This window comes from Desmodus rotundus, chromosome 10 (genome assembly GCF_022682495.2).
Source record: "Desmodus rotundus isolate HL8 chromosome 10, HLdesRot8A.1, whole genome shotgun sequence".
Classification (NCBI taxonomy): domain Eukaryota; kingdom Metazoa; phylum Chordata; class Mammalia; order Chiroptera; family Phyllostomidae; genus Desmodus; species Desmodus rotundus.
Genome location: NC_071396.1, coordinates 22,955,836 through 22,978,727, shown reverse-complemented (window position 1 = coordinate 22,978,727; position 22,892 = coordinate 22,955,836). Strand labels below are relative to the sequence as shown.

At 54.8% G+C, this 22,892-nt stretch overlaps 1 protein-coding gene across 2 annotated transcripts in view; it reads left to right on the top strand.

Annotated features, from left to right (window-relative positions):
- Nucleotides 1-593: 593 nt before the first annotated feature.
- Nucleotides 594-22,892, top strand: part of GALNT2 (polypeptide N-acetylgalactosaminyltransferase 2) — a 157,923-nt gene continuing 135,624 nt past the window's right edge. Inside the window, exon 1 of one of the 2 annotated variants that reach the window (XM_053913357.1) lies at nucleotides 594-788. In XM_053913357.1, the coding sequence (XP_053769332.1) occupies nucleotides 663-788 (126 nt within the window). In that variant the 5' untranslated portion in view covers nucleotides 594-662. Of the gene's footprint in view, nucleotides 789-10,304; nucleotides 10,529-22,892 lie in introns of those variants that run through there. The other variant, XM_024561632.4, reaches the window with a different exon arrangement.

Below are 22,892 nucleotides of genomic sequence, written 5' to 3'. Positions count from 1 at the left end.
GTAAGATTAGTAAGAAAATTGCAGCCAGCAGCAGCAAGGTCGGGTCCAAGAGGGAGTTGCAGCAAAAGACTCGGGTAGGTAGGCCAATAAAACAGTCCCTTTTAAGGGGCTGAGGTGGTTCGGAAGAACGAGTCGATAGTCTTTGCAGGGTTGCAAGCACGAGTCAGCAGTGACCGAACGTCCCCAGTGCGTGTGCACGCGCGCACCAGCACGGGTGCGCGCTCCTCCGGGGTCCAGGCAGCCACCTGTCACTCACGGGGGGCGGAGGGGCGCGCGGGAGGACGCAGAGGAGGCGGGGCGGCTGGCGCGCTGCAGCCTTGGAGACGCGCTAATACCCGCTCCTCCGCCCGCGCCCGCGCCTGCCCGGGCCACCGCCAGCTGATTGGTCGCCCTTTGCTCCCTGACCCGCCGGCCGCCTCCGGAGCTGTGGCTTCCTGCTCTGGGACTGCGAGGCCATCCCTGCCCGGGGCGGGGCTCTGCGCCTGGCGCGTGCGCCCCCCCCACGGCGGCCACACTGCTGGAGCGCGCGCGGGAGGAGGAGCCGCAGCTCGCCCTTCCCCTTCCTCTGCTCCGCCCCGGCGCGCCCCGCCCGCCTGCCCGCCTGCCGGCCCCAGGCAGCACTCGCTAGCAGCGGCGCCGCGGCCGGCGGCCGAGTGGAGAGAATGCGGCGGCGCTCGCGGATGCTGCTCTGCTTCGCCTTCCTGTGGGTGCTGGGCATCGCCTACTACATGTACTCCGGGGGCGGCTCCGCGCTGGCCGCGGGCGCGAGCGGCGGTGCGGGCAGGAAGGTGAGTGGGCGCCCGCCTGCGGCCCGGCCCCCCGAACCCGGACGCCCTGCCACCCCCGCTCCCGGCCCTCCCGACGCCCCCGACACAGTTCCGAGCCCCTGCTCGGACGTGGCCCCGGGGCACCGAGGGGAGCTCCTCGCCCCTCCTGCTCTCCTCGGTCGGGACCTGGGCTCGGACCCCCGCCCTGGGCCTCCCGCGAAGTCCCCGGGGCAGCGGCGCACCGGTTCCTCCGCGCTCGCTGGGCTCGGAAGAGGGCCACCCGGCTCAGCCCCGCTGGGCTGGGGACCGCGGGTGCCTTTCTTGTCGCCCCCTTCCCGCTCCGTAGACGTCCCTTCTGCTCCACGTAATGAGTTGAGTCTTGTCCGGCCACCGAAGCCCCATCCCCTGCGGTGGGAAGTTTAGGGGTGCGGGTGTTGTGCGGGTGTTAGGAAACACAAAAGGGGGTGGGGAGGAAGGGAGGGAGAGGCGGCTGCCTTTCCAGCGCGTCGTGTACAGTAGGAGAGAGCAGTCCAAGTTTCTTTTCAGCCCTTTGATGCAAGCCGCTGCAAATCCTTCCTCCCTTCCCCCGTGTCCCCCGCGTGAGGAGGGGGCGCAGTTCGGGACTCTGTCCCTTTCTCTGCTCATTCCTCTGGGGGCAAGGGACGCAGCCAGCCCGGGGTCGGATAAAACGGACTCCCCCGGGCGGGAGTAAGCGGAGGCCACCTCGCCTCTGCGCTCCGAGTGAGGCCGGCCACCGCCATGTCCCGACCTTCCTCTCCGGGCCCTGCGTTACACTCTGCCCCGCTTGGCCCCGCTCAGCCCGGCCCTCCCGCGCTGCGTGCACCAGCCCCACTCCCCCGTTACGCAGGGATAGTCCCTCTTCTCAGACTGTGTTTTCGACAGGCCCCAGGGGCCGAGTGATTAGGCCACGGGGACCGTGTAGGGCCCTTGGGATGGCCCGGCGTTTCCGGGGGAAACTGAGCGCCCAGAGAAGCCGGGACGGCGGCGGTTCAGTGGCAGCGTGCCTGTGGGGACCTGGAGGGCTCTGGGCTGTGCACATGGGTGTTTGTGGTGTTGGGTGGTTAACAGGTTTTGGAAGCAGCGTTATCTTTTCCAGAGCCCTGTAACCCCCATTACTGTGACGTTTAGTGTCCTCGCCAAGCCAGGAAATTCTGAGTTAATGGAGGTGGACCATGGGCTGGGCTGGAACCACGGAATGGTATCCTGAAACAAGCCGAAGTCCAACCTGTGAATGTCAGCGTTGAGTTTGGCTGCTTGCGAGGTTTTCTTCTTTCCCGCATTCATTCATTCGTTCACTGGTTCTTAGCTGAAGGTACTAGATGGAGGCAGGTGCTGTATTTGGTTCTTGGTAAATTTCATGGGTTCGCTTTATCTAGGGAGGCAGAAATGAAAATAGTTTTTCCATGTGCTGAATTGGCCTGGCTTGGTTCTGAGCTGACAGTTTACTCTTAGCCCTATTTTCCCTATTCCCTCTCTCTTTTGTAGAGAAGGGAAGGCAGTGAGAAAGAGAGGGAGAGAAACATCCATGTGAGAGAGAAACCTTGCCAGACCTGGCCCAAGCCCACAGCCTAGGCATGTGCCCTGACCGGGAATCAAACCCGCCACCTTTTGCTCTGTGGAACGACACCCAGCCAACTGATCTACGCTGGTCAGGGCTCTCTCTCTCCATTTTTTTTAAATGCAGAAAACTTGTGTATGTATGTGAAGTCTCCATTTATTCTCAAATGGTTAAAAGCCGGTGCGCCCCTTAGAAGCCGTGTGGCGGCTGCCATCGTGAAAAACTACGGTCATGTTAGCCTGGAGTTACTTCAAAACTGATTCCCAGTAAACTGTGCCTTGGCAGGGCCACCTGGCCTGATTTGCTGGGAAGCCCTGGCAAAGCTTTTCTGCCTTTCCTGCGAAAGAAAGCAGGGCAAATGAGCCAGTCTTGGTAGTTCTCTCCCCTCGGTGCGCCACTTCCATTAGCGCCTGTGATGGGAAACAGCAACAGTGTGGCCTTAGCATCTGCGGAGGCCGGATTGGCCCTGAGGGTGGGCTTCAGCTGGGGGATGGTGTCAGAGGGGGTCTCCCATGTTGACCTCTGAAATGTCATCCTTAGTTTAAAAAACATAATAATCCAGGAACTCCTTGTGGACTGGCAGTAGGAAGGTATAGAGACCATGTAGAGAAAAGTGTGGGAAATGAACGATTATACATGCCTTGGTGATTTGGGATTCTATTCTTTATGTCAACCAACCATAAAATTTAATTCAGGCCCTAGAATGGCTTAGTGATTTGTGGGTTGAGGAAGAGGTGTATGAATGCAGTAGCTTCTGAAATTGTAGGAAGAAGACTCGTGGACTTAGTGTGGGGGACCCTGCTATAAAGGTGGACTCCCGAGACTCTCCCGAGGGGGTGAACAGAGCCCCGCCATCCTGAGTGTAATAATCCAGTGCGTACACCGTGCAGCCTGCCTTCCTTCTGAATTGTTTCCACGGATTCTGAGACTAGAAAGTCTCTTCAAATTTAGTTCATCCTCACGATAAACGGAAATATGTAGTATTTTTAGCTTGTAAAGTATGGGCATAAAAAGATAATGTGGTATGCATGTACAGGCAGAATTTAAATACTAGCTATAGTGTTTTAGGTGTACGCAGACTTACATTTCTTCTCTTGCTTCCTACCATTGGAGGCGAGGCCCTAATTCCACATTTAGCTGGTTTCCCTGTGCCCCGACGTTTTTCACAGGGCACCAGGCTTCAGCACTAGGCTTTGGGGGCTTGTCTGTCTAGTATTTCTGCTACGTCAGCACCCTAGTCCAGGCTCATCACTGTATCCTGCCGGTTAAGTAACTCATCTCCATGTGGCAAAAACCAGAAGGCCAGCTCACCTCGGACTGCAGATTGAATAAACCGAATGGGAGCTGGTGCTGAAAGCCACCCCGGGATTTCCTGCCCCGCCTGGGACTCAAGGCTGTGCTTCAAGGGCGTGTGCCGCACCAGTTTCTGTAGCACGCTGTTCAAAATTCCATTGTGTTCACATACGTGTGGCTCCCTCCACTCCCCGTATTTTGCTTTATCCCTGTAAATTGATGATTTGCACTTCAAGGGTGCCTTTCCTTTGAGCATCTGAATGTCTTAAAATTTTAATCATGTTAAGTCTCCTCCCCTGGGCCTTGGGTTGCTGGCAGTGGATGGATGGAGTCACAGAGGAGAGAGATTTCTAGTGAAATGAACCTGCCTCTGGGTAAAGCGTGGCTATTTAGCATGGAAACGGGAGAGTTTCCCAGCCTGTGAAGAATGTCCTTTACTGAAAGAGTGTGTCAGGTCTCGGACCCCTCCTCCGTGTCCCCCACCTCTTTGGGAGGTGAGGGAACGTGACAGCGGAACGCACACCACAGATCCATGCAGCCCCATCCCTTTCCAGTAGTCTTGCTTCGTGGGAGCAAGGTGCCGCAGCCCTTCCTCTGGGGGTTCCGGGGTGGAGGACTTGGGGCATGCACTTGCAGGAGGCATTGAGGACAGGGGACCTCTTCTTGGACTGACCAGGGGCCTCACTTGGCTGGAGGAACTTTAGGGTAGAAAACTGGGGAAGGCGTTTGGGACTGAATTGTAGAGTGCTTCTGGCTTTTGGGTGTTTAATTTAGTTGATCATAGGGAACCAGTAATGGTTTTGGAACTGGATAGTGGGCATTCAGATGCAGGGGAATGGCACAAATCTATTTATTGGCATTGACTGAGAGCGATTTTCTACTCCTGTCTGCTTGGCGACCTTTACTGATTGGCTGATCCCCTCTGATCCTCAGTGTCCTCTTCTTTACAGTGGGGATAATTATTTTTACTTTGTGGCAGAGAACTAAATGCCATTAGCAGGTCTTGGCAAATAATAGATGCTGACTAAATGGTGTGGGGGTGGAGGGAGAAGAAAAAGGAAAAGCCTAACTATTCCCTTGGAAATACAGTGAACCAGGAATCATGTGTATGTCCCTGATTTCTGGAAAATTGTTGCTGTGTTTCCTTTTTTCAGTCCCCCATCCATTCCTCCAAGATTTGGTTGGTTCCTTTGGGCTTGTCCTGCCACCCTTGAATGATACTAGGATTGCCTTTTTGGGAAGGGATCCAGGCACCATGCCAGTTCTTGTGCCCGCTGTGGTATCAGGGTGGGGTTCCCATCAGTGGGCTGAGGACCCACCTTTCTGCGGGGGTGTGCACACTCCGAGTGTCATTGTGGGGGTGTCCCTAAGTGGAGGTCTCCTGTGGTGATGAGGCTCCGCCCGCTCCCCACCCAGGCGCTGGGCTGTCCTGTCCCTGCAGCCTCGTTTCTCCTGGCAGCAGGGGAGGTGGCCATCATAACTCAAGTGTGCATGGTTTGAGGTTGAACATGAGGCTGCCGCGTGCTGTAACGGGCGTCAGCAGATCTGGGAGCGTGGCTGTGGGTGGTTGTGAAGGGGGGACCCATACCACACGCCGCCAGTAATCAGTTTGGAGTTTAAAGAAATTCCATTGGAGGTGCAAGTTGGATGCTGAGCTGAGGAGAGCAGTAGCAGGGGGAGATGTTGGATGGCCAGACTCTGACAAACTGGCATCGTAACATAAACTTTTCTCTCAAGGAAACAAAGTTTCTGCATTCTGGAGTTACTTGCTGGCTTCCTCCCTGTGCTCAAACATAATGGAAACAGATTGTGACTGATAAAGGGTGCAAAAATAATGAGCTCTCCCCTTAACCCTCTAGCAGAAATGAGAGAGAAGCAGCTGTACCCAGCACAGAGTGGGGTCGACTTGCTCGGCCCCTGGCAGGTCTCGGGGTGGGTGGGAGAGGCCCAGGAAGTTAAGGTTGCGTGGAGGCCTGACCCTTTGTGCATCTCTCTGCTCCGGGAGAGCGGTGGGTGTCCTGTTTGGATTGGAGGAAGTGCTCAGAAAAATGATCGAGGCTGGTGAGATTATATGTATGTAATTTCTCATTGCTGCCATTCATGTTTCTTAGATCTTTTGGGAGAAGGAAGTCAGTCTGAGAAGACATTGATTTCAAAGCAGGCTGTACTGCCTGACTTGCAGCAGACCCAGGGCAGCTGGCTTGGTGGAAGGGGATGGGGTAGGGCAGACACACAGGCAAACGCAGGAGCTGGCCCTGAGGTCCTGGGAAGAAGGCAAGGTATTCCCAGGAAAATCTCCTCGCTGGCCCGGCAGAACTCATGGGATGAGAAACCAGCGGAACCTGGCCAAGTGTGCTCCCCCACCCCCGTTTTCTCCTGTGGACCCCGTGCTGGCGGATGTGTTTGCAGGGACGGTGCCGAGACATATACGCTGGTGCACGTCCAGTGAGACACACTCATACAGCCACCCAGCTTAAAGCAGGGAGGGGCTTCCACACTGGCTGTTAAATAAATGCCACTCTCTCCAGACACCCCGGGACCTGGCACCCCCAGCTGCCCTGGTCTTCCCTTGGGATTCCTTCTCTGTGAAACCTGTCCCCACACAGGCCTCTCAGACCCTGCCTTGTACCCACGCCCACTGAGTGTCATCAGTCCAGTGACTGCCAGGGGATCAAAGGAGGTGTCATCTGGGTTTCATTTCCATGACCCGAAAGGTCACCCTTTGCCTAGAGGAAATCTTTGATTCGGTGCTGCTTCTGGGGATCCTTGGTCCACTCTTGTGGTCTTGGGTTCTGGCCTCCAGACTGCCTGATTGGCCCGGTTTCTCAGGGAGGAACTCCGGGCACTTCCACGAGGATCCCTCCTCCAGCGAGAATTACACTGAATACGTTCGTCCGTGCTCTCCAGTCAACTCGCGTGCCGTCTGGGTAGAACTTGACCTGGCTCTCTTTGCTGGTATGAGGACTTGCTCATGCATTTGACCTTAACGAGGAGGTACCAGGACATTCTTGTCCAGTTCACCTGACCAGTCAAGAGAACCCTCGTCACATTTCCCTTCTGACCAGGTGCCCGTTTCTGGGCATTACAAACCTGCTCCAGGCACTGCAAGTCCCCTCCTGTCCTGCGGTCCCTTGCCCCAGGCAGGTGGCTCTCTGCCCCTGCTCTTACACTTCCTCCTTGGCACTTTTGAATTGAGTCACACCGGTGTGGCGGGCCCAGAAGTATGTTATCCTAAACGGGTTTCTTAGCATCTGGAACGTGGATGCCATGATTCATAGGGCTGGGTTTGGAAGAAACCCCAGTGGCCACATAGTTGCGCTCCTGGGCCCGCACTGAGAATGCTTTCCTTGGCTTTGGGGCATCATGTGCCCTGGGCCCCATGTCATGGGGCCGCTGCAGAGGGTGGCTGCCCAGATGTCAAGCAGTCTGGTCGCTCGTGGACCACCTGCCCCGGCGGCTGTCCCTTCACCTCTGCCTTCCTGTGGGTCTCTCTCAGTTCCCTCCTGCCGGACGCCTGTCCTGCCGGTGCTAGTGGCTTCTCGCTGGGGGATCGACCCTTCGGGAGGTGGAGGCCAGGATGGCTGGGGATGGAGTTGCCGAACTTCCAGAGCCCGAATCAGGGCACACATTTTGACAGGGACAGAGCTCCCTGGGGGCAGTGGTGGCTCTAGTTGGGGTTCTCAGCCCCGACACAGGTGACATTTTGAGCTGGGTAATCATGGTGGGGTGCTGCCCTGTGTTGCAGTAGGGGCTCCCCTGGCCTCTCCCACTGGATGCTGGAGTACCCCCACCTCAGCTGTGATGACCAGCAGTATCCATGCCGTTGCCAGGTGTCCCTGGGAGGCAGCCTCACTGCTGGTTAAGAACCACAGCTGCGGTGGGTCAGTGTGCTAACTCAGATTTCTTTTCTCCCTCCCTGCCGCCATTGTGGTTGGACCTTTCGGGAGTGGGCCGGCCCCTCTGGGGTCTGGGGTGGACCCCGGGGAAGAGTTTCAGCTGAGTCAGCGGGCACCCACTGTGCGCCGGGCCCATCCTGCTGCTCTACAGATGCTGATGCGCTCCCCTTCCACCTATGAAGACGGGAGCCCAGAGAGGTGTGGGAACTTTCCCAAGGCCCCGGAGCCAGGAGTGGAGGGCAGACCAGGGTGTAGAAGGCTGCCTGGGGCCTGTGGTGGCAGTGCGCCTTGTCTGCAGCTTGCGGGTTCCTGCCAGCCAGCGGTGTGGATACGCCTTGCTCTCGATGCCCAGGCTGCTGGTGCCCGCCCCTCCGGCAGTGCACTTGTCCTGTGCACCAGGAGGCACCTTCTGGGAAGGCACTGGGACCAGGCAGCACCCATGATGCTCCGATGGGGGTGTCGGCCAATGATGCTGTTTTCCTTTGTACCTGTTGCTCTGTGAACTGTTTGCTGTGCTCCCATCCTCCAGGTGGGACAGGTGGTCCTCAGCTGTCCCCTGTCAGGAGCGGAAAGGAACTGGCTCTGGTCCCTTTTGTGCCTTCTTTCAAGGGGGGTTTCTTGAGCTCCTCCTGTGTGCCAGGCACTGTTGGGGACAGTATTTGAGATACGGCAGGGACAATAACAGATAAATATGCCTGCATTTGTGGAACTTTCCTTCTGGGGCGGGAGGCCTGGAGTGAGACCAAAACATGATCCATGAGTAAATTACGAAGTGTGAAAAACGGTGCTGAGTGCCATGAAGAAAGATAGAGCCGCGGAGAAGTTGGGGACTGGGTGGAGGGCTGGGTTGCAGGGGGTCCTGTAGGCTTCCTGGGGAGGGGACATGGGAGCAGGTCTGAGCCAGACTCCAGCAGGTGAGCCGGCGTCGCTCCAGCGCAGCCCCTGGCATCAGCGGTGCCCTGCCTTTTTGACGAACTCTACCTTTCTCGGGTTCTTCTACAAACACACGAGCCAGTTTTTTCCCCTGAGGGTTGTTGCCTTTGGTTTGTCTTCCCCATCACCGGGAAATCTTGGGTCTTGTCTCCTTGTCCCCACAGTACCTGTCCTCCCAAACCCCCTTCACCTACCACAGCCTGGGGCTGATTTAGGTGCCTGCAGGTTAATTGGCTCATTGATTTAGGTGCTTGCGGAACAATCTCATTAGGTGCCGCCTGAGCCGATCCCTGTGGCATGCTGAGTTGGACTGGGGAAGCATCCTTGTCTGTTGACAGGCACATTGCTGTATCACGTCACACATACAGAGGGCTCTCCACGCCCATTATCACCTAACGAGAACTCCTCACTGGTCCCCCGGGCGCCCCTGCTGGGCACAGAGCTTCCCCTGTGATGTCCTCTCTGCGAGTTGCTGTGGGAGGTGGGGGTGTTGATTTCTGCAGGAAACCAAAGGTCAGATGCCTGCCTGGCGCCTCCGCTTTGGGCAGGTCATTCTTGGCAGTGTGGGTAGCGCTGAGGTTCTGTGATCTACACTCTTTGTGGAAGATAAAATGCGCACTCGACTTGACTGCCCAAGGCTCCTTTAGGGCGGTGGAGCGGTGGGAAATAGCAGGTCCTCCTGGGTCCCCAGGGACAGCATCCAGCTGCTTTTCGCAGAAGCTGTTGGCATTTATGAGGGTCATTAGAAGCTTTACAGGGTTATGTGCTGTGTGGCCAGCATGCTTCTGGACAAAACAGCTGGAACGTTATGTGGAGGCAGAGAAGAAAAGGTGATTTTTAAAGACCGTCAGACTCGAGCAGCTGCTGATGTTTTTCATCTGAGCTTCAGGGGCCAGTCCAGGGGGTGAGTTCTTCCCCCCGGCCCCTGAAGGGTGCTGCTCCGGGAAGATGACACCCTTTAAATGAAGGGTCTGTCTCAGCTGAGTCACCCTGTGAGAGCGTGGGGAGCTGGTGCTGATTAGAGCTGGTGCGTGTTGCAGGTGCCCGTAAAGTAAGCACTCTGTTACCGGGTTGTGGTGACTGGGGCAACTCTTGCGTTGGGGGGTTCGTGTGGCTGTCCTGGATAATGAGCTGGTTGGCCCAGCGTGGGATGCCTTCCGGACGCCATTACCTGTAAACCATTATTTCACGTACCACTAGGAAAGAAAAAACGCTGTTCATGGAACTGTGTCACCGTGGTTTCCTTATCAGGTAGTGTTTTTATTTTCTGTGAATTCAAAGACCTCTTTTAGACTTAATTAGAGGCTGATTTTTCAATATATCACTCTTGTACAAAGATAAAAAGGAAAATATACCTGAAACACGTTAGGTTAGGTGTTTCCAAAACTTTTCCGGAGTCCACTCTTTGACTCAGATGTCTGTGCCTGTTCTCTGTGCCACTGAGATCTTTGGTGATGCAGCATTTCCTTAAAAAAAATCATAAAAGGGCTAAGAGACCTTGGTTCTTGGGTCTTAACATAACTTGGCAATTATGTAGAGTTAGCCAACTTTCGACTTTTCTCGGAGTTCGGCCTAACTCCCTGGTTCACCATCCATTCCCATCGCGCTCAGTTTGGTTTGTAGGGATTCCAAGCACTTTATTGTTTCTGGGGTTTTCTTCCGGGCCATCGGCAGGCGTCCTGTGGACTTTGCTGCTCATGCGTTGTGTCCGTGATGGGTGCATCGTGGCCTGTGCCTGACCCACAGCATCCTTCGATGTCATCCATCGTGGGCTGCATCCCGATTTCGCGTTAAACTGTTGGAAAGGAAGTGCGTGTTAGAACTGAGTTACAGTGTTTCCTTTCCTCTTGTGTCAGATTACTCACCCTTCTGAGAACCCGGCCCCAGGCCTCCTGTCCCTGATGAAGAAGAGTGGCCCTCACTGAGACATGCTCATCTGTCTGTGTTCGCTCCCAAACCCCGGAATCCACAGACGTCCTTCCTGCTTTTTGTCCTTGAGAGATGAGCAGCTAAGGAGCATGAACCTGTCAGCAACGTGTCTGAGCATTTTGTATCCACAGGTTAGTTACCCTGTGGAGTCTGGATCCGCAGTGGTGAACGGCATGCCCTGTCTTCCTTCAGGGACCTCACGATCACTGAGCAGACCAGCTAGGGAGAGTCTAACAGAATCCCTGAGATTAAGTTGAGTAGGAACTGGACAGTAGATAAAATTTAAGGCACTATCATGAACTTTATTAGTGGCGATAATGGCATTGGGGTTGTGATTTCTGGAAATCCTTATCCTTGTAGATACAAGCTAAAGCAGTTTTGGATGCAGTGATGCCCTGTCTGGGGGTAACCGTGCGGAACGGGATTGGCCACACGTGTTACTGAAGTTGACTGGTGGGTACGTGGGGCTCATCATACTATTTTTTTGTGAGCACTTTTGAAAACTTATTTAAAGAATTAAAAAGAGGTTTCTAGATTATGCATCTTAAATTAGCAAACCAGCTGAAAACTAGTATTTTTTTGAAAAGCAACTCTATGGCTTTATGATAGGATCAGTAAGAAGTTCCCGCTGCCAATTTCCGTTGTGAACGGGGGGATTCCCCCTGCTCCACCGAGCGGGGTGTCCTACAATTCCACCCTGTTCTGACACCATCTCCCCAGAGATGGCATCAGGTCCCGAGGGTGAAGGGCTCAGTCCTACAAGGCTGTGCCCATCGCAAGCGCAGGTTGTCCCCCGTGCTTCTGACTTTCTGGCTGTGACTCAGGGTCCCAGGACCCCTCCTTTGGCTCCATTACTTTGCTGGAGCGGCTCACAGGACTCAGGAAGAGACACAGGGGGCAAGGTCCCAAATAAAGCAGCTTCTGTCCTCCTGGAGCCTGGCGTGATGGTGTGGAGACGCTCTCTGAACCTTCCCCTTTGGGGTTTTGTAGAGGCTTCATTCCAGAGGCACAGATGATTAAGTCATTGGCCACTGGCCATGGATTCTACCTCCAGCTCCTCTCCCTCCCCAGAAATCAGGCGGTGGGGCTGAAAGTGTCAGTCCTCTATTCTTGGGTGGCACCCCTGGCAACTAATCCCCCATGCTTAGGTGCTTTCCAAAAGTCACTGCATCAACATAAACCCAGCTGTGTTGGAAAGGGGCCGACTATAAATAACAAGACACCCATGTCACCTCCTTGGCCTGAGGTGGTTTCAGGAACTGAGGACAAGAGACCAAATGCAACAAAAGAAGCTCCCGTTGCTCTTTCGCTCAGGAAATCCCAAGTGTTTGGGGAGCCGTGAGCCAGGAGTGGTGGACGATGTCCAGACGTGTGATTCTTACCAATCACAGCGCTGCGGTCAGTAAACGTGCGCACCAGCCCCTGTGTCTCGTGCAGTTCAGGATCCCCAGTGACGGTGCTTTTCCAGCAGTGCTCCGGAGTCGCCGCAGGTCCCGAGTCGTTCCCCGCGTCGCCAGGAAAGTGCTCGCACACCTGGTGCCATAGCTTCCGTCAGTTACCTCAGATCCTCGGAGACGGCTGACTCTGGGGAACATCCCGGTGGTGGAGAGTCAGGGTAGGGGGTGTGTGAGACCGCCGACACCTACCTGCGTGCTCAGTGGCCCAGAGACCCTGTCACCCACCAGTGCCGGCGTGGGTGTCTGATGCCGAGTGCCCCGTTCTCATTTGCCTGGCGCCTGGAGGGCAGAGGCCTGCCTCTGTTCAGCCTTTCCGCCAGCTCTGCTTCCGCTCATCCGGGGCAGTTTCATTTGCTCTCAGAAACGATCCACTGGGAGCTGTGGCTGATTTGGGAAGCCAGGTGGGAGACCTTCCACAAATACCTGTTATTTCTTTTTGTTTCTCCACAGGACATCATTGCTAAAGCCTTGCATTTTGCATTGTGTTTGTCAGTGAGAGACCTTTGACCCGTATATAGTGCTGCATATTTTCTGTGAGATATATAATTCCAGGTACTTCACATTTCTATCAGCCTTGTCGCTGGATGGCTGAAACCCTGTGGAGCTGTGGCTGATTGATCTTCATTTCAGTGCCCCGGGAGATCGGCAGGAACTGGCCTCAGTTCCATGGCTTTCAGGGGACCCCGTGCTATTCACATGCCCACAGTTCACACAGGAGAGCAGTCGGGGCTGGAATTCTAGCGTTTCCCCACGTCCTAAAACCTGGCTTTGCCGCAGGTCCTGCCTGGCCTTTGAGCTGCAGCCCCGGGTCATCAGCAAGTTACAAATGCAGGTTTCTCTGTTGTCGGTGCTGAGCGGCGGCAGCTTCTTCAGGCCTGGAAGGTGCCTATTACTGGGGCTGATGACCTGCTCCTTAGCCTTTATTATTGTGAACTGCTGATGAGAAGTGGGGAGGGGCCTACTCTGGATTCCTGGGTGGTCTGAGCTCCAGGCTTCAGGTTGGGCAGCACTGAAGGGCACAGCGTGGCCATCCCGGCCTTGTCAACAGGCACTGGTGGCAGTGGGGCCTCACGTGGCACATTCCTGGGCAGAGGCTGCTGGGGCTTGCCCTCCCTCTGTCCGTGGGTAGCTTACGGGCTGCACACTGGGCGGCAGGGAGAAATCACGTGGGTCACTAAACATTTCCCCTGGAAGATGTGACTTGGGTCTCTCTTGTTCTCAAAGGGAGAGGAAGGGAGGTAAGGTTTGCTCCTCCCTGGGGGTAAACCTGAGTTGGCAGATGTCATTTTTGCAGCAGTGTTTGTACTGCGTACATGGTTTTCTGGTTTAAAGAGTTTCCTCCCTGCCCAGTGGGGAGCACGTGGCGCTGCCGGGCCTGAACCGGCCCAGAGGGTATTTCTGAGGATCTGAGGGCTCTTGTGCTCCGCTCCCGCGGTGGAGAGCACCGGGCGTCTGTGCCAGCGGCCGCACAATTGTTCAGAAGTGAAGCTCTCCTCAGTCCTGCAGGGTTTTGCGGGGCTGGGGGTGGGGGCGAGGAAGGAGGAAGCTCCTGTTGGGGGCTGGTCTGTGCTCAGTCGGGGTCTGAGCTGCATGTGGAGCTAACCCCCCCAACCCAGGCCCCATGGGTCTGTGAAGGGGTTTCCATGCAACGGGCACTCTGCCCGCTGAGCCACCTAAGTGCTGCTGTCGGGTGGGGGTGCTGTCAGGTGGGGGTGCCGGGGCAACTTAGCGGGCCCACGCTGGGGCGTTTGGAAACCATCTTGCCCTGTTCCTGGTTCCGGCCTCATGGGTCTGCCAGGCAGAGCCCAGGGCGTGGGTGCAGGTCAGCTCTTGGTGGGGCCCGTGGCTCTGGGGTATCTGGCCTGCATTTGAGCAATGGCTTCTCTATTCAGCTCTGTAAACTCAGGCAAGTGACTTAAGCCCTCTGCACCTCAGTTTCCTCATTACCTACCGTCGGGATGTTCAGTGAAGAGTAAATCAGAACGGGGCTTGGTAAGAGGTGCCCCCAGCTGGTGTCGATGTGCACTGTCTTGGTGTTTAAGGCTGGGGGGGGGGAGGGGGTTCCCTCAGCGCAAGCTGGCTGGGGCCTCTCCCACGTGGCTGGCATGCATGACCCTGGGGGCTCCCACGCCCACTGGAGCCTGTCTCACTCTGCCGTGTTCAAGCAGACTCGTCTGCTTCCCAGAGGCAGCTCTGCCTGTGCGGCCCTGGACTGGGACCTTTGTCTGGGAAGGAGTGTGAGGACAGAGGGCTCCTGCGGCCCTGGCACCTTCTTAGGAGAGGAAACTGGGCCCCGGAGAGGGCAGTGAGCCAGTCGGGGTCTAGGGGCCACAGTGTGGGTGCCCAGTGGACACCTGGTTCATCTGGAAGAGGAGGCAGGGAGCTGGGGGCCAGAACCCTTCCCCAGTATGTGGTACCAAAGGATTATTTCCCAATTTTACGCTCTTGTCTCTTGTAACTTGTCTTTGAAAAGTACACCGGGATGTGGTTTTTAACTGTGTGACTATATAATTAATTTTTAACTTCAGTTGGCTTTTTCAGTATCTTGAGTGTTATTATCGGAACACAGCATGTTATTTGACAACTTTACCACGAGGTTTTAATTAGTAAACACTCTTCCAGTCTCCTTAGCTCTGTTTCTGGCTGGCTTTGGAAAGCGGAGGTGAGTGGCAAGCGGAGCACAAACTCATAACTGTGGCCATGCAGCAGAGCCCCTGTGGGGGGCTGAGCCCCAGCTTTGTCCGCCAGCCCGGGGCCTCTTTGATGCCTCTCGTTAAGACAGCTCAGCCTAGTGACCGGGTGGCGGTTTCAGGAAGACTAAGGCGTTCAGACCCAGGCATGTGGTTGTGATAACTCCACCAGCCTGGCTCACGCCCTGCTCGTTTGCCTCCGTTTCCTCGGGCGTCAGTGAGATGATGGAGGTGACGCTGATGGAGGTGACGCAAGGGCCCGCTTTTGTTTTCCTGTGCTGTGCGTGCTCTCTGCTCCCGCAGGTGCTTCGAGGCAGACACCAGGTCCCTGGTGATGTGACGGTGTGACTCGTTGCACCAGGGATGTAAATCAGGTGCAGAAGCCCTGGTGGGGGAGGCCTTCCCTTCCCTTGGGGTCAGTGTCCCTCCCTCCCTCGGGCCTTATGGAATCATGATGGTCCTGGGAAGGTCCTCGTTTCTTCTCAGAAATGCTGCATTGCCGCTGCAGCCGAGCGGGTCCCAGCTGTCCGTGCAAGCTGAGCTGTTAAATCATCGTGCCTTAATCAGTGGGGGGGCCCGCTTCGCCTCGTCTGAGGAGTGGAGGGAGACTTCAGTGGTACAGGGCAGAGGTGACGAGCAGTGGCATTATAAATTGTTTTTAAGCAGCGTAGTCCCTTCTGGCGGCATTTAGAAAAGAGGTCTGCATTATTACCTGTCCTTCCACCCATTCAGCATCTCAGAACGATCCTGCGTGTGGACGGTAATCTTAAACGGTCACCTAGGTGAGATGGCCTCCGGGCAGCCTGCCTGTGCAGGGGACTCACTGAGAGGGTGGGGACTAGGCATCAGGTGTTCTTCCACTCATTACATTCTGGAGTGGGGGGGAGCGCCCGCTCTGACTGGTTGTTTTAACGCTCTATGCCTTCGATGACCACTTATAAGATAAAGCTGCGTCACTATGCCTGGATTTCTGGTGTAGGGGGTTGGAGGTCTGGCAGGTTGGTTGCAGGTGGGTGTGTCTGTGAGATGTTGTGAGCCCTTGCCCTGAGGTCGTTGGACACTCCTCACTAAAGGGGACAAGCGCCCCAGCATCCTGTGAAGGGGTTGAAGCCCACCTACCAAGTGAAGGGAGGAATGCAGGTACCACTGAGCCATGAGGGGGATCTGCCCCCTTTGTGGCAGGCAGAGCAGCAACGATGCATTTTATTCCAGGACTGGATGTTCTTAGGGTGCAAGAGGAGGAACTGAGGAAATTATGTCCTCAGTTACTTGGAGAGTTTGGAGGTACAGAACAAGGTGAGACCCCAGGGGAATGGCATCTGGAGTTATTTGAGCAAGAGCTTTTGAGAATGGATGATGGTGGTTAGAGATTTGTGCATCCCTCTGCTGGACTGGGAAGTGGTTTGCCCAGCCTTTAGGAACCAGCAGAGCCCTCCCCTCCTAGTGCCACCAGCCCATCAGTGGATGGGGGTAGGTGGGGATGGGGTGGGAGGTGCCTTAGGCAAGGGAAGAGAGGGGAGGCAGCCTTGTGGGAGAATTTCCTGCCTCTTGATTTCCCCTTTGGAGATTGGGGCTTTCTCTTTTTACGTTTTTTTGGAGTGTTCTTATTGGCCAGAGAGGAAAACAGCCTCAAAATGAGCAGTTTTCTTTGTGTGCTAAAGGATTTATTTCCCTTTTACTCCTGGTTCCTCCTCCTCCATTTCACCCAACACAGGACATAAGTTTTGCAGGAATAAGGACTCCATTGCAGACTGGATTTCCTGGCGTGGATCTCTTGCTTGGAGCCGTGAATAACTCGACATTGAGAAGTGTGTTGAGGGCACAGCCCTTCCCACCCAGCTAGCTGCGTGTCTGCCGTGCTTTGGGGAACACCTCAGGGATGCTGAGAGCGCACTGTGCAGGGACGGCGCGGGCGGTCCCGGTCTCAGCCCTGCTTACTACCGTGTGTCCTCGGACAAGTGCCTTTCTAGGTGTCTGTCACCTCCTCTTAGGTGGAGATCATGACAGGCCTGCCCCCTGGAGCTCTGGCACCCAGATTGAATGAGATATCGAGCACTTACCACCCTGTGCTCAGTAAAGAGTGTGTGTGTGTGTGTGTGTGTGTGTGTGTGTCCTTAACTCAGCTGGAACATCGTTTTTTGTCTGCAACTACAGACACATATATTCGTGCGCCTGTGTGTACACACCTTTCCCTTTTCCTGGCCAGAAGGGTGTGTGTAGATCATTTCGTTAGAACTGCAGGCTTATTTTGTGGAGGACAGCACACTTTTTACCCGTCCGAGACAGAAACGAGTATCACCTGGGAAGGTGCCTGGAGAGGTGGCGTCCCTCCCGTGGCAGGTACCCAGCAACCTGCAGGCCCTGTCCCGGAGGGGAGGCTGGCCTGCTGGGGCATGTTTGGTCTCCGTTCTTTAAGAGCTGCCTCATCCGACGCCGAGCGCGAATCACGGAATTTCACAAATGAAATAGATGCGGGGTGAAGGCGTTGCCTGTCGATGCACTCGAATCACCGCAGGAGAATGAAATTTCCAGGACTGCTGCAGCCTCAGACTCCGCTGCCACCTGTCCCTTTTCCATCTCCCCTGTGTCTTAACTGGTTCTCCTCACAGCTTGCTTTTGTCTTCCCTTTACCACTCGGGTCCCCCCCCCCCCCCCCCCCCCGCCATCTAAACTGCAGTCCCATGGTTTTCAGTCAGGACACCTTTAAGGAAGTTGTGGGGAGATTTTAAAATGCAGGTGCCGAGGACCTACCTGCCCCGCCCCATTCCGTCAGACGCGTGCTTCAGATGAGGCTCCTGGGCGACTCTCCCGCAGTTGGGTTTGGGTCACGGGGCCAAGGGGGCAGTGTGGAGAGTTGCCATCTTTTCGCGATAACTGCTGAAAGTCGTGGTGGCGTTGTCGCGTGTGTGCTTGGTCCGTTCGGGGCTTTGAGCGTGGCCTTCCTTCTCTTCAGAAGACTTGGCGCTTGCTTTTCCATTCAGAGGGGACCATCGAAGTGCCACTGAGTTACTAAACGGTGCTCTCCGTCCTGAGAACTTATTCTGGAAGCTCCGAGAAGCGTGCTATTTACTCTAAGAATAGTGAGCAACAGACTCAAAAACAGCAGTGTGGAGCTTGCAGGACACACGACTTTTCTCACGACCATCACGGTGGAGAGGCAGTTCTGTGGGAGACCACAGTACCTCTGTCCTTAGCCAGACCGGCAGCTCTGACCCGGCCAGGGCGACACTGAAGAGGCCGTGGCCGCGTTCCTCACCCTCCTGTCACTTAGCTCCGCACAGGCGGCGTGAGGCGGTTGCGAAGAGGTTAGGCTCCTGATAAGTGGGTTTGGACTCCCCTGTACCATTTATTGCCAAGGAACCTGGGCCAGCTGCTTAATCTCTAAGCCTTGGGTCCATCCTTACTAAGTGGGGTGATAACAGCATCCCTGTTGTTCTGCTTTAAGTTCACACACTTTCCCCCAAACATCTCACGAGCTTGTGTTAATAGGAAGGTATGTGTGGTGGAACTGAAAACTATCTAAAGAGAAGTAAACAGAGCCAGACGGCTTGGGGAAGGGAGGTGCAGAGCGAGGTGGGTAGGGACTCGGCTGGAGGACTGTTAGGTGCAACCAGGCATTGTGTCCTTTAATCGTCCCCGCAGGTCTGCAGGGGGGCTGGTGATCCCCACCCTTAGAGACCAGGAAACAGACTGGCATGGGGAACCTAACCTGTGCTCGGTGTGCCCGCAACTCCCCGTGTGGGGACGAGGACTAAATAAAGGGATGTGGGCAGAGCTCTCAGCACAGGGCTGGAGTCACGTGTAGTTCAAGGTCACTGGGTTTTCACGGTGATCACAAACGAGCCCTTCTCCTGGGTGGGTTTGGGTCCCCAGATTGTTCCTACTCATCTCTTGCAGAGGTCGAGAGCCCTCCACCTAGAGCCCACCGCTTCTCCCGCCTGCTGCCAGCAGAGGACTGGTGCAGAATGCTGCAGGACGGTCCTTCTGTGGCGTGGGTGTGACCCCCCAGGTGGGGTAAAAGTAGTAACCCGAGGAATGACCCTGCGTCACGCACTCTTCCAGGCTCTCTGTGTGCATTAACCTATTTAATCCTTACAGAAGCCTGTGACGCAGTTTTACCCTCAGCTGTGGATAGAGACTGTCGGGAGCAGAGAGGAAGTGAGTTGCCTCGGTGACAGACGTGGCAGTGGCAGAGCTGGAGCCGACACGGCTCCTCCTGGCGTCGTGGCCCGGCCTGCCCTTAACCATCCCACTGCGCCACTGTCTCCAGGGGGCAAGTTCCAGTGTCCACTCCGGGCCAGGGCTGAAGAGATTTGGAGTGAAATGGCTTCAGGGGAGATGGGGACTCCGGTGTCCTGTTGCGGTAGAAGGTCTCCAGCGATGTCCCCAGCAGTGTCTCCTATCTGTGTACTCTGCTCTCTGCTCGCCTCTGCCCCGTTAAATACTGGAGTGTCTGAATCAGGGCGGGTCTGGTGGCCTCGCTGACAGTGGACTGCCGTTCTGTGACCCTGGGCTGGTACAGGCCGAGTGGCCACGCTGTGGGATGTCCAGGCTGCTCTGCTAGGGAAGCAGGTGTCAGGAGCTGCCCTGGAGGATGAGACCAGGCCAGAGAGATTGGGCTGAGGCGGCCAAAGTCAAGGTCTCAGACTGCTGAGGGGCCCTGCCCCCTGCCAGGTACTTGCAGCCTCACCCCACAGACACCACCTAGGGCACAGGTGGCAAACACAAGGCCCGCGGGCTAAATCCGGCCCTCCACCTGTTTTCTCCGGCCCGGCACCTTGTTTCTACCCGGTGGCAGCTCTGAGCTCTTGCTCCACTGTTAAGGGTAGTTACATTTATGCAGTCCTAAAGTTACATTCGGCCCTTTGAAGGCAACCGTGAGGCTGATGTGCCCCTGGTGAAAATGAGTTTGATAACCCTGACCCAGGTATAAGAACTGCCCCCTGTGGCCCCCACCCGAAGGTCGTGAGGCACAAACCATTGTTGTTGAAGCCACTGCGTTTGTGCCGGAGTGTGATGGGCACAGCCTTGCCGAGGAGCGTCTGCTCAGCTGTGTATCAGAAGACATTTGCTTCCGTCGTTCTCTCTCCGAGCCAGGCCGGCTGCTGCTGGGTGTGCTTTCAATTTCAGAAAGAACTGTAGAGCAACCTGCATTTGTGGTGCGTCCTCACTCCGGGACCTGCCAATTTAGGTGGGGCTGTGCTCCAAAATTTCCCCCTTGAAAAACATTTTAATTACCGAACTGAACAGATTAAATAAGTACCTACCTGTGATAACTATGACTAAAGAATTCCTTATCAGTGCAGCGTCATCATTTGCTCAAGTGATTTGTGTGTGGTATTTGTTAAAATGTGTATCTTATAGGGAATTAGGAGAAATGCTGCCTGCTCCTTGCTGAGAGTGAGAGGGTGCCTGTGGGTCCCCGGGCCGTCCCTCCCTCCCTCCTCCTTCCCTCCCTCCTTCCCTCCCTCCCTCCCTCCTTCTTCCTTCCCTCCCTCCCTCCTTCTTCCTTCCCTCCCTCCCTCCTTCTTCCTTCCCTCCCTTCCTTCCTCCCTCCTTCCCTCCCTCCTTCCCTTCCTTCCTCCCTCCTTCCCTCCCTCCCTCCTTCTTCCTTCCCTGCCCACGCTCTTTAATGGTTCTGTATTTCATCCTCATCTTATCTGAAAGACATTTTTATCCATTGGGCAGTCTTTTTTTAATTCATAATTAATTCAGTTTTCCCCACCTGTGCCCTGTAACTCTTGGCAGCCTGGGGCCAGGTGGGGACTGCTGGCCGTGCCAAATCTTAATACCCCTTCAGTTATTGCTTCTCAAGGATCGAATCACTTTGTCCGAATTATATACGATCGTAGGATCAAAGAGACTTGAAACCTAGAAGGCATATTTTCTTTTGATTTAATTCACTCACAGGTCCTCCAAGTCAGTCTCTCATTTCAGGAAGACTCCCCCCCTGCAGCAACAGATGGCAAATCAGTTCTGCAGAATGAGTAATTTCTGCCTTTCTGTCTGAGTGGTTTGTTTAGCAGCAAACAGAATGATTCCCTCATCCTGTTAAGTCTGTTGTGAGGACATTAGAGTCATACGCACTAAGTTCTGTCCAAAGCTACGGCTGGGAAGAGCGGATGGGCAGTCAGAGAAAGGGCTTACGGGACATTTCAAAATGCAGACCCAGTGTCACGGAAGACCTCAGTTACATGACACGCCGAACTCTTCCCTTAAAGACCTGTTACTCCAGGCCGTTAAAACACTAGGTGCTTTGCTCAGGAGATACAGTTTTTGTCATATAGAGATTACCAATTTTCAGTGACCTAAGTGTTACATATCTTTGTACCCTGTTTTCTTTTTAAATTTTATTTATTGATTTGGGAGAGAGAGAGAAACATCGATTTGTCGTTCCACTTATTTATGCCTTCGTTGGTTGCTTGTATGTTGTGCCCTGACCAGAGATCAAACCCACAACCTCAGCGTATTGGGATGATGCTCTAACCAGCTGATCTACCCAGCCAGGGCCCTTTTTACCTGGTTTTCATTTTCTTATCTGAAGTTTGTGAAGTTTTTAAAAATTGTGGTGAAATCTATATGACATAAAATTTACCATCTTCACTATTTTTCAGTGTAGAGCTCAGTGGCATTACGTCTGGTCACAGGGCTGCGTGACTGTCACCACACCTGCCTGCAGAACTCTTTCATCCCGTGAAACTGAGATCATGTCTCCATTAAACACTAACTCCACATTCCCCTTCCCCCGGGTCCCGGCGACCACCGTTCTGCTTCCTGTCTTTAGGAATTTGACCCATCTAGGGGCCTCACGTGAGGGGATCAAAGAATATTTGTCCTTTGGTGACTGGCTCATTTCACTTAATAACGCCTTCAAGGTCATTCATGTTAGCCTGGGTCAGGACTTCCTTTTTAAGGCCGTATAATACTCTGTTGTTTCTATTTACTACATTTGGTTTATGCATTCCGGTGTCCTTTTGGCTGTTGTGAATAATGCTGTTTCTTACCTTTTAACATTAAAATGAAACAGTTTATCTTTGGTATGTCAGGAGATTTTAGAAAATTATCTAGTGGTGGAGAATTACGGTAACACATGGTAACACACTAAATATACATTGTATTATTAATAACTGGTTGGCAATTTAGTGCAACATATGGTTTGAGTGTTTAGGCCTGGCTGTCTGTAAAATAGATAATAATATTAATTCTACTTTGGTTTCAGGGATTAAAAATGAGTTATGTGCCCTGTAAAAAGGTGTATATAAATGTTAGTAGTTAATAACCAGAACAGATTCTGAATTTTCTTGTCTGCACTCTGGATAAGGGCACATTTATAGTGGAGATCTGGCATAACTTCGCTCTTCCAGGAACTGCAGGCTCTTCACGCTGTGTCTTTGCAGCACAGACTGGAAGCGCTTGGGGTTCCCGGGGGGGGGCGATGGGAGCAGCTCCCTGTTCAGTAACCCCTCCGGCTGCAGTGTGGCAGGGGGTGCTGGGAGTGTTCCTGCCTCCGCCGTCTCCTCTCCCCTCCCCTCTCTGGCTCTCTCTGTTCTCACAGCTGTGCGGGCCCTGCTCTGGGGTAGCGTTCTTTTTAGGCAACGTGCACATGACTTTTTTTTAACATTCAGCCTAGACAGTCTTTATCAGCAGGTGTTAAGAGTACAAAATAGGAACAGATCCAGAGACTGGAAAAGGAGGTGGGGCATGGCCCCTCCCCCCAGGGAGAGCCCTGCAGCCAGGCCAGTGGGGCAGGAGTTCACGGCTTGACTGGCCACTTTGGGCCCAGCGTGCTCCTCTGAAGGACAAGCTCCCGGGCAGAAGGGTCCTCACAACATGGGGGAAGGGAGCAGTACCCCAGAAGGGACATGGCTGTGTCCCACCCCTGGCCACATGGCTTTGGCCCACCTTGACAGCTCAACCTGTCCCTCTCCAAACCCAGGTAGCCGCCTCCCACCTCAGTTTCCCGTCCCCAGTGATTGGCCGAGTTGGACCACTGGCCCCTGTCGGTGACGCAGCCCAACCCAAAGCGAGTAGTCATCATAGCCACGGCGTAGCCATCCAGCGGGCTGCAGGCCCTGGAGCTGCTGGGGTTGCTGTGGGCTGGCCCTCACCAAAGCCCCCTTTTCAGACCGCCAGAATCCACCCAAGGTGATGCGCATGGAGGCTGCCACCCCAGGCAGCTTGTGGATTGGCCCTTGTCCATTTCCAGGGCGTGTTTGCTGCCTGTGTGCCAGGGATGCCCGCGGTGTGGCATGAGGCTTGCGGTTTCAGTCCCAGACGAGTCCAGGAGGTTGGCTAGAAGTCCCAGCAGGTGCGGCCCATGGACTCGATCATTTGCTGAGCCAGCCAGC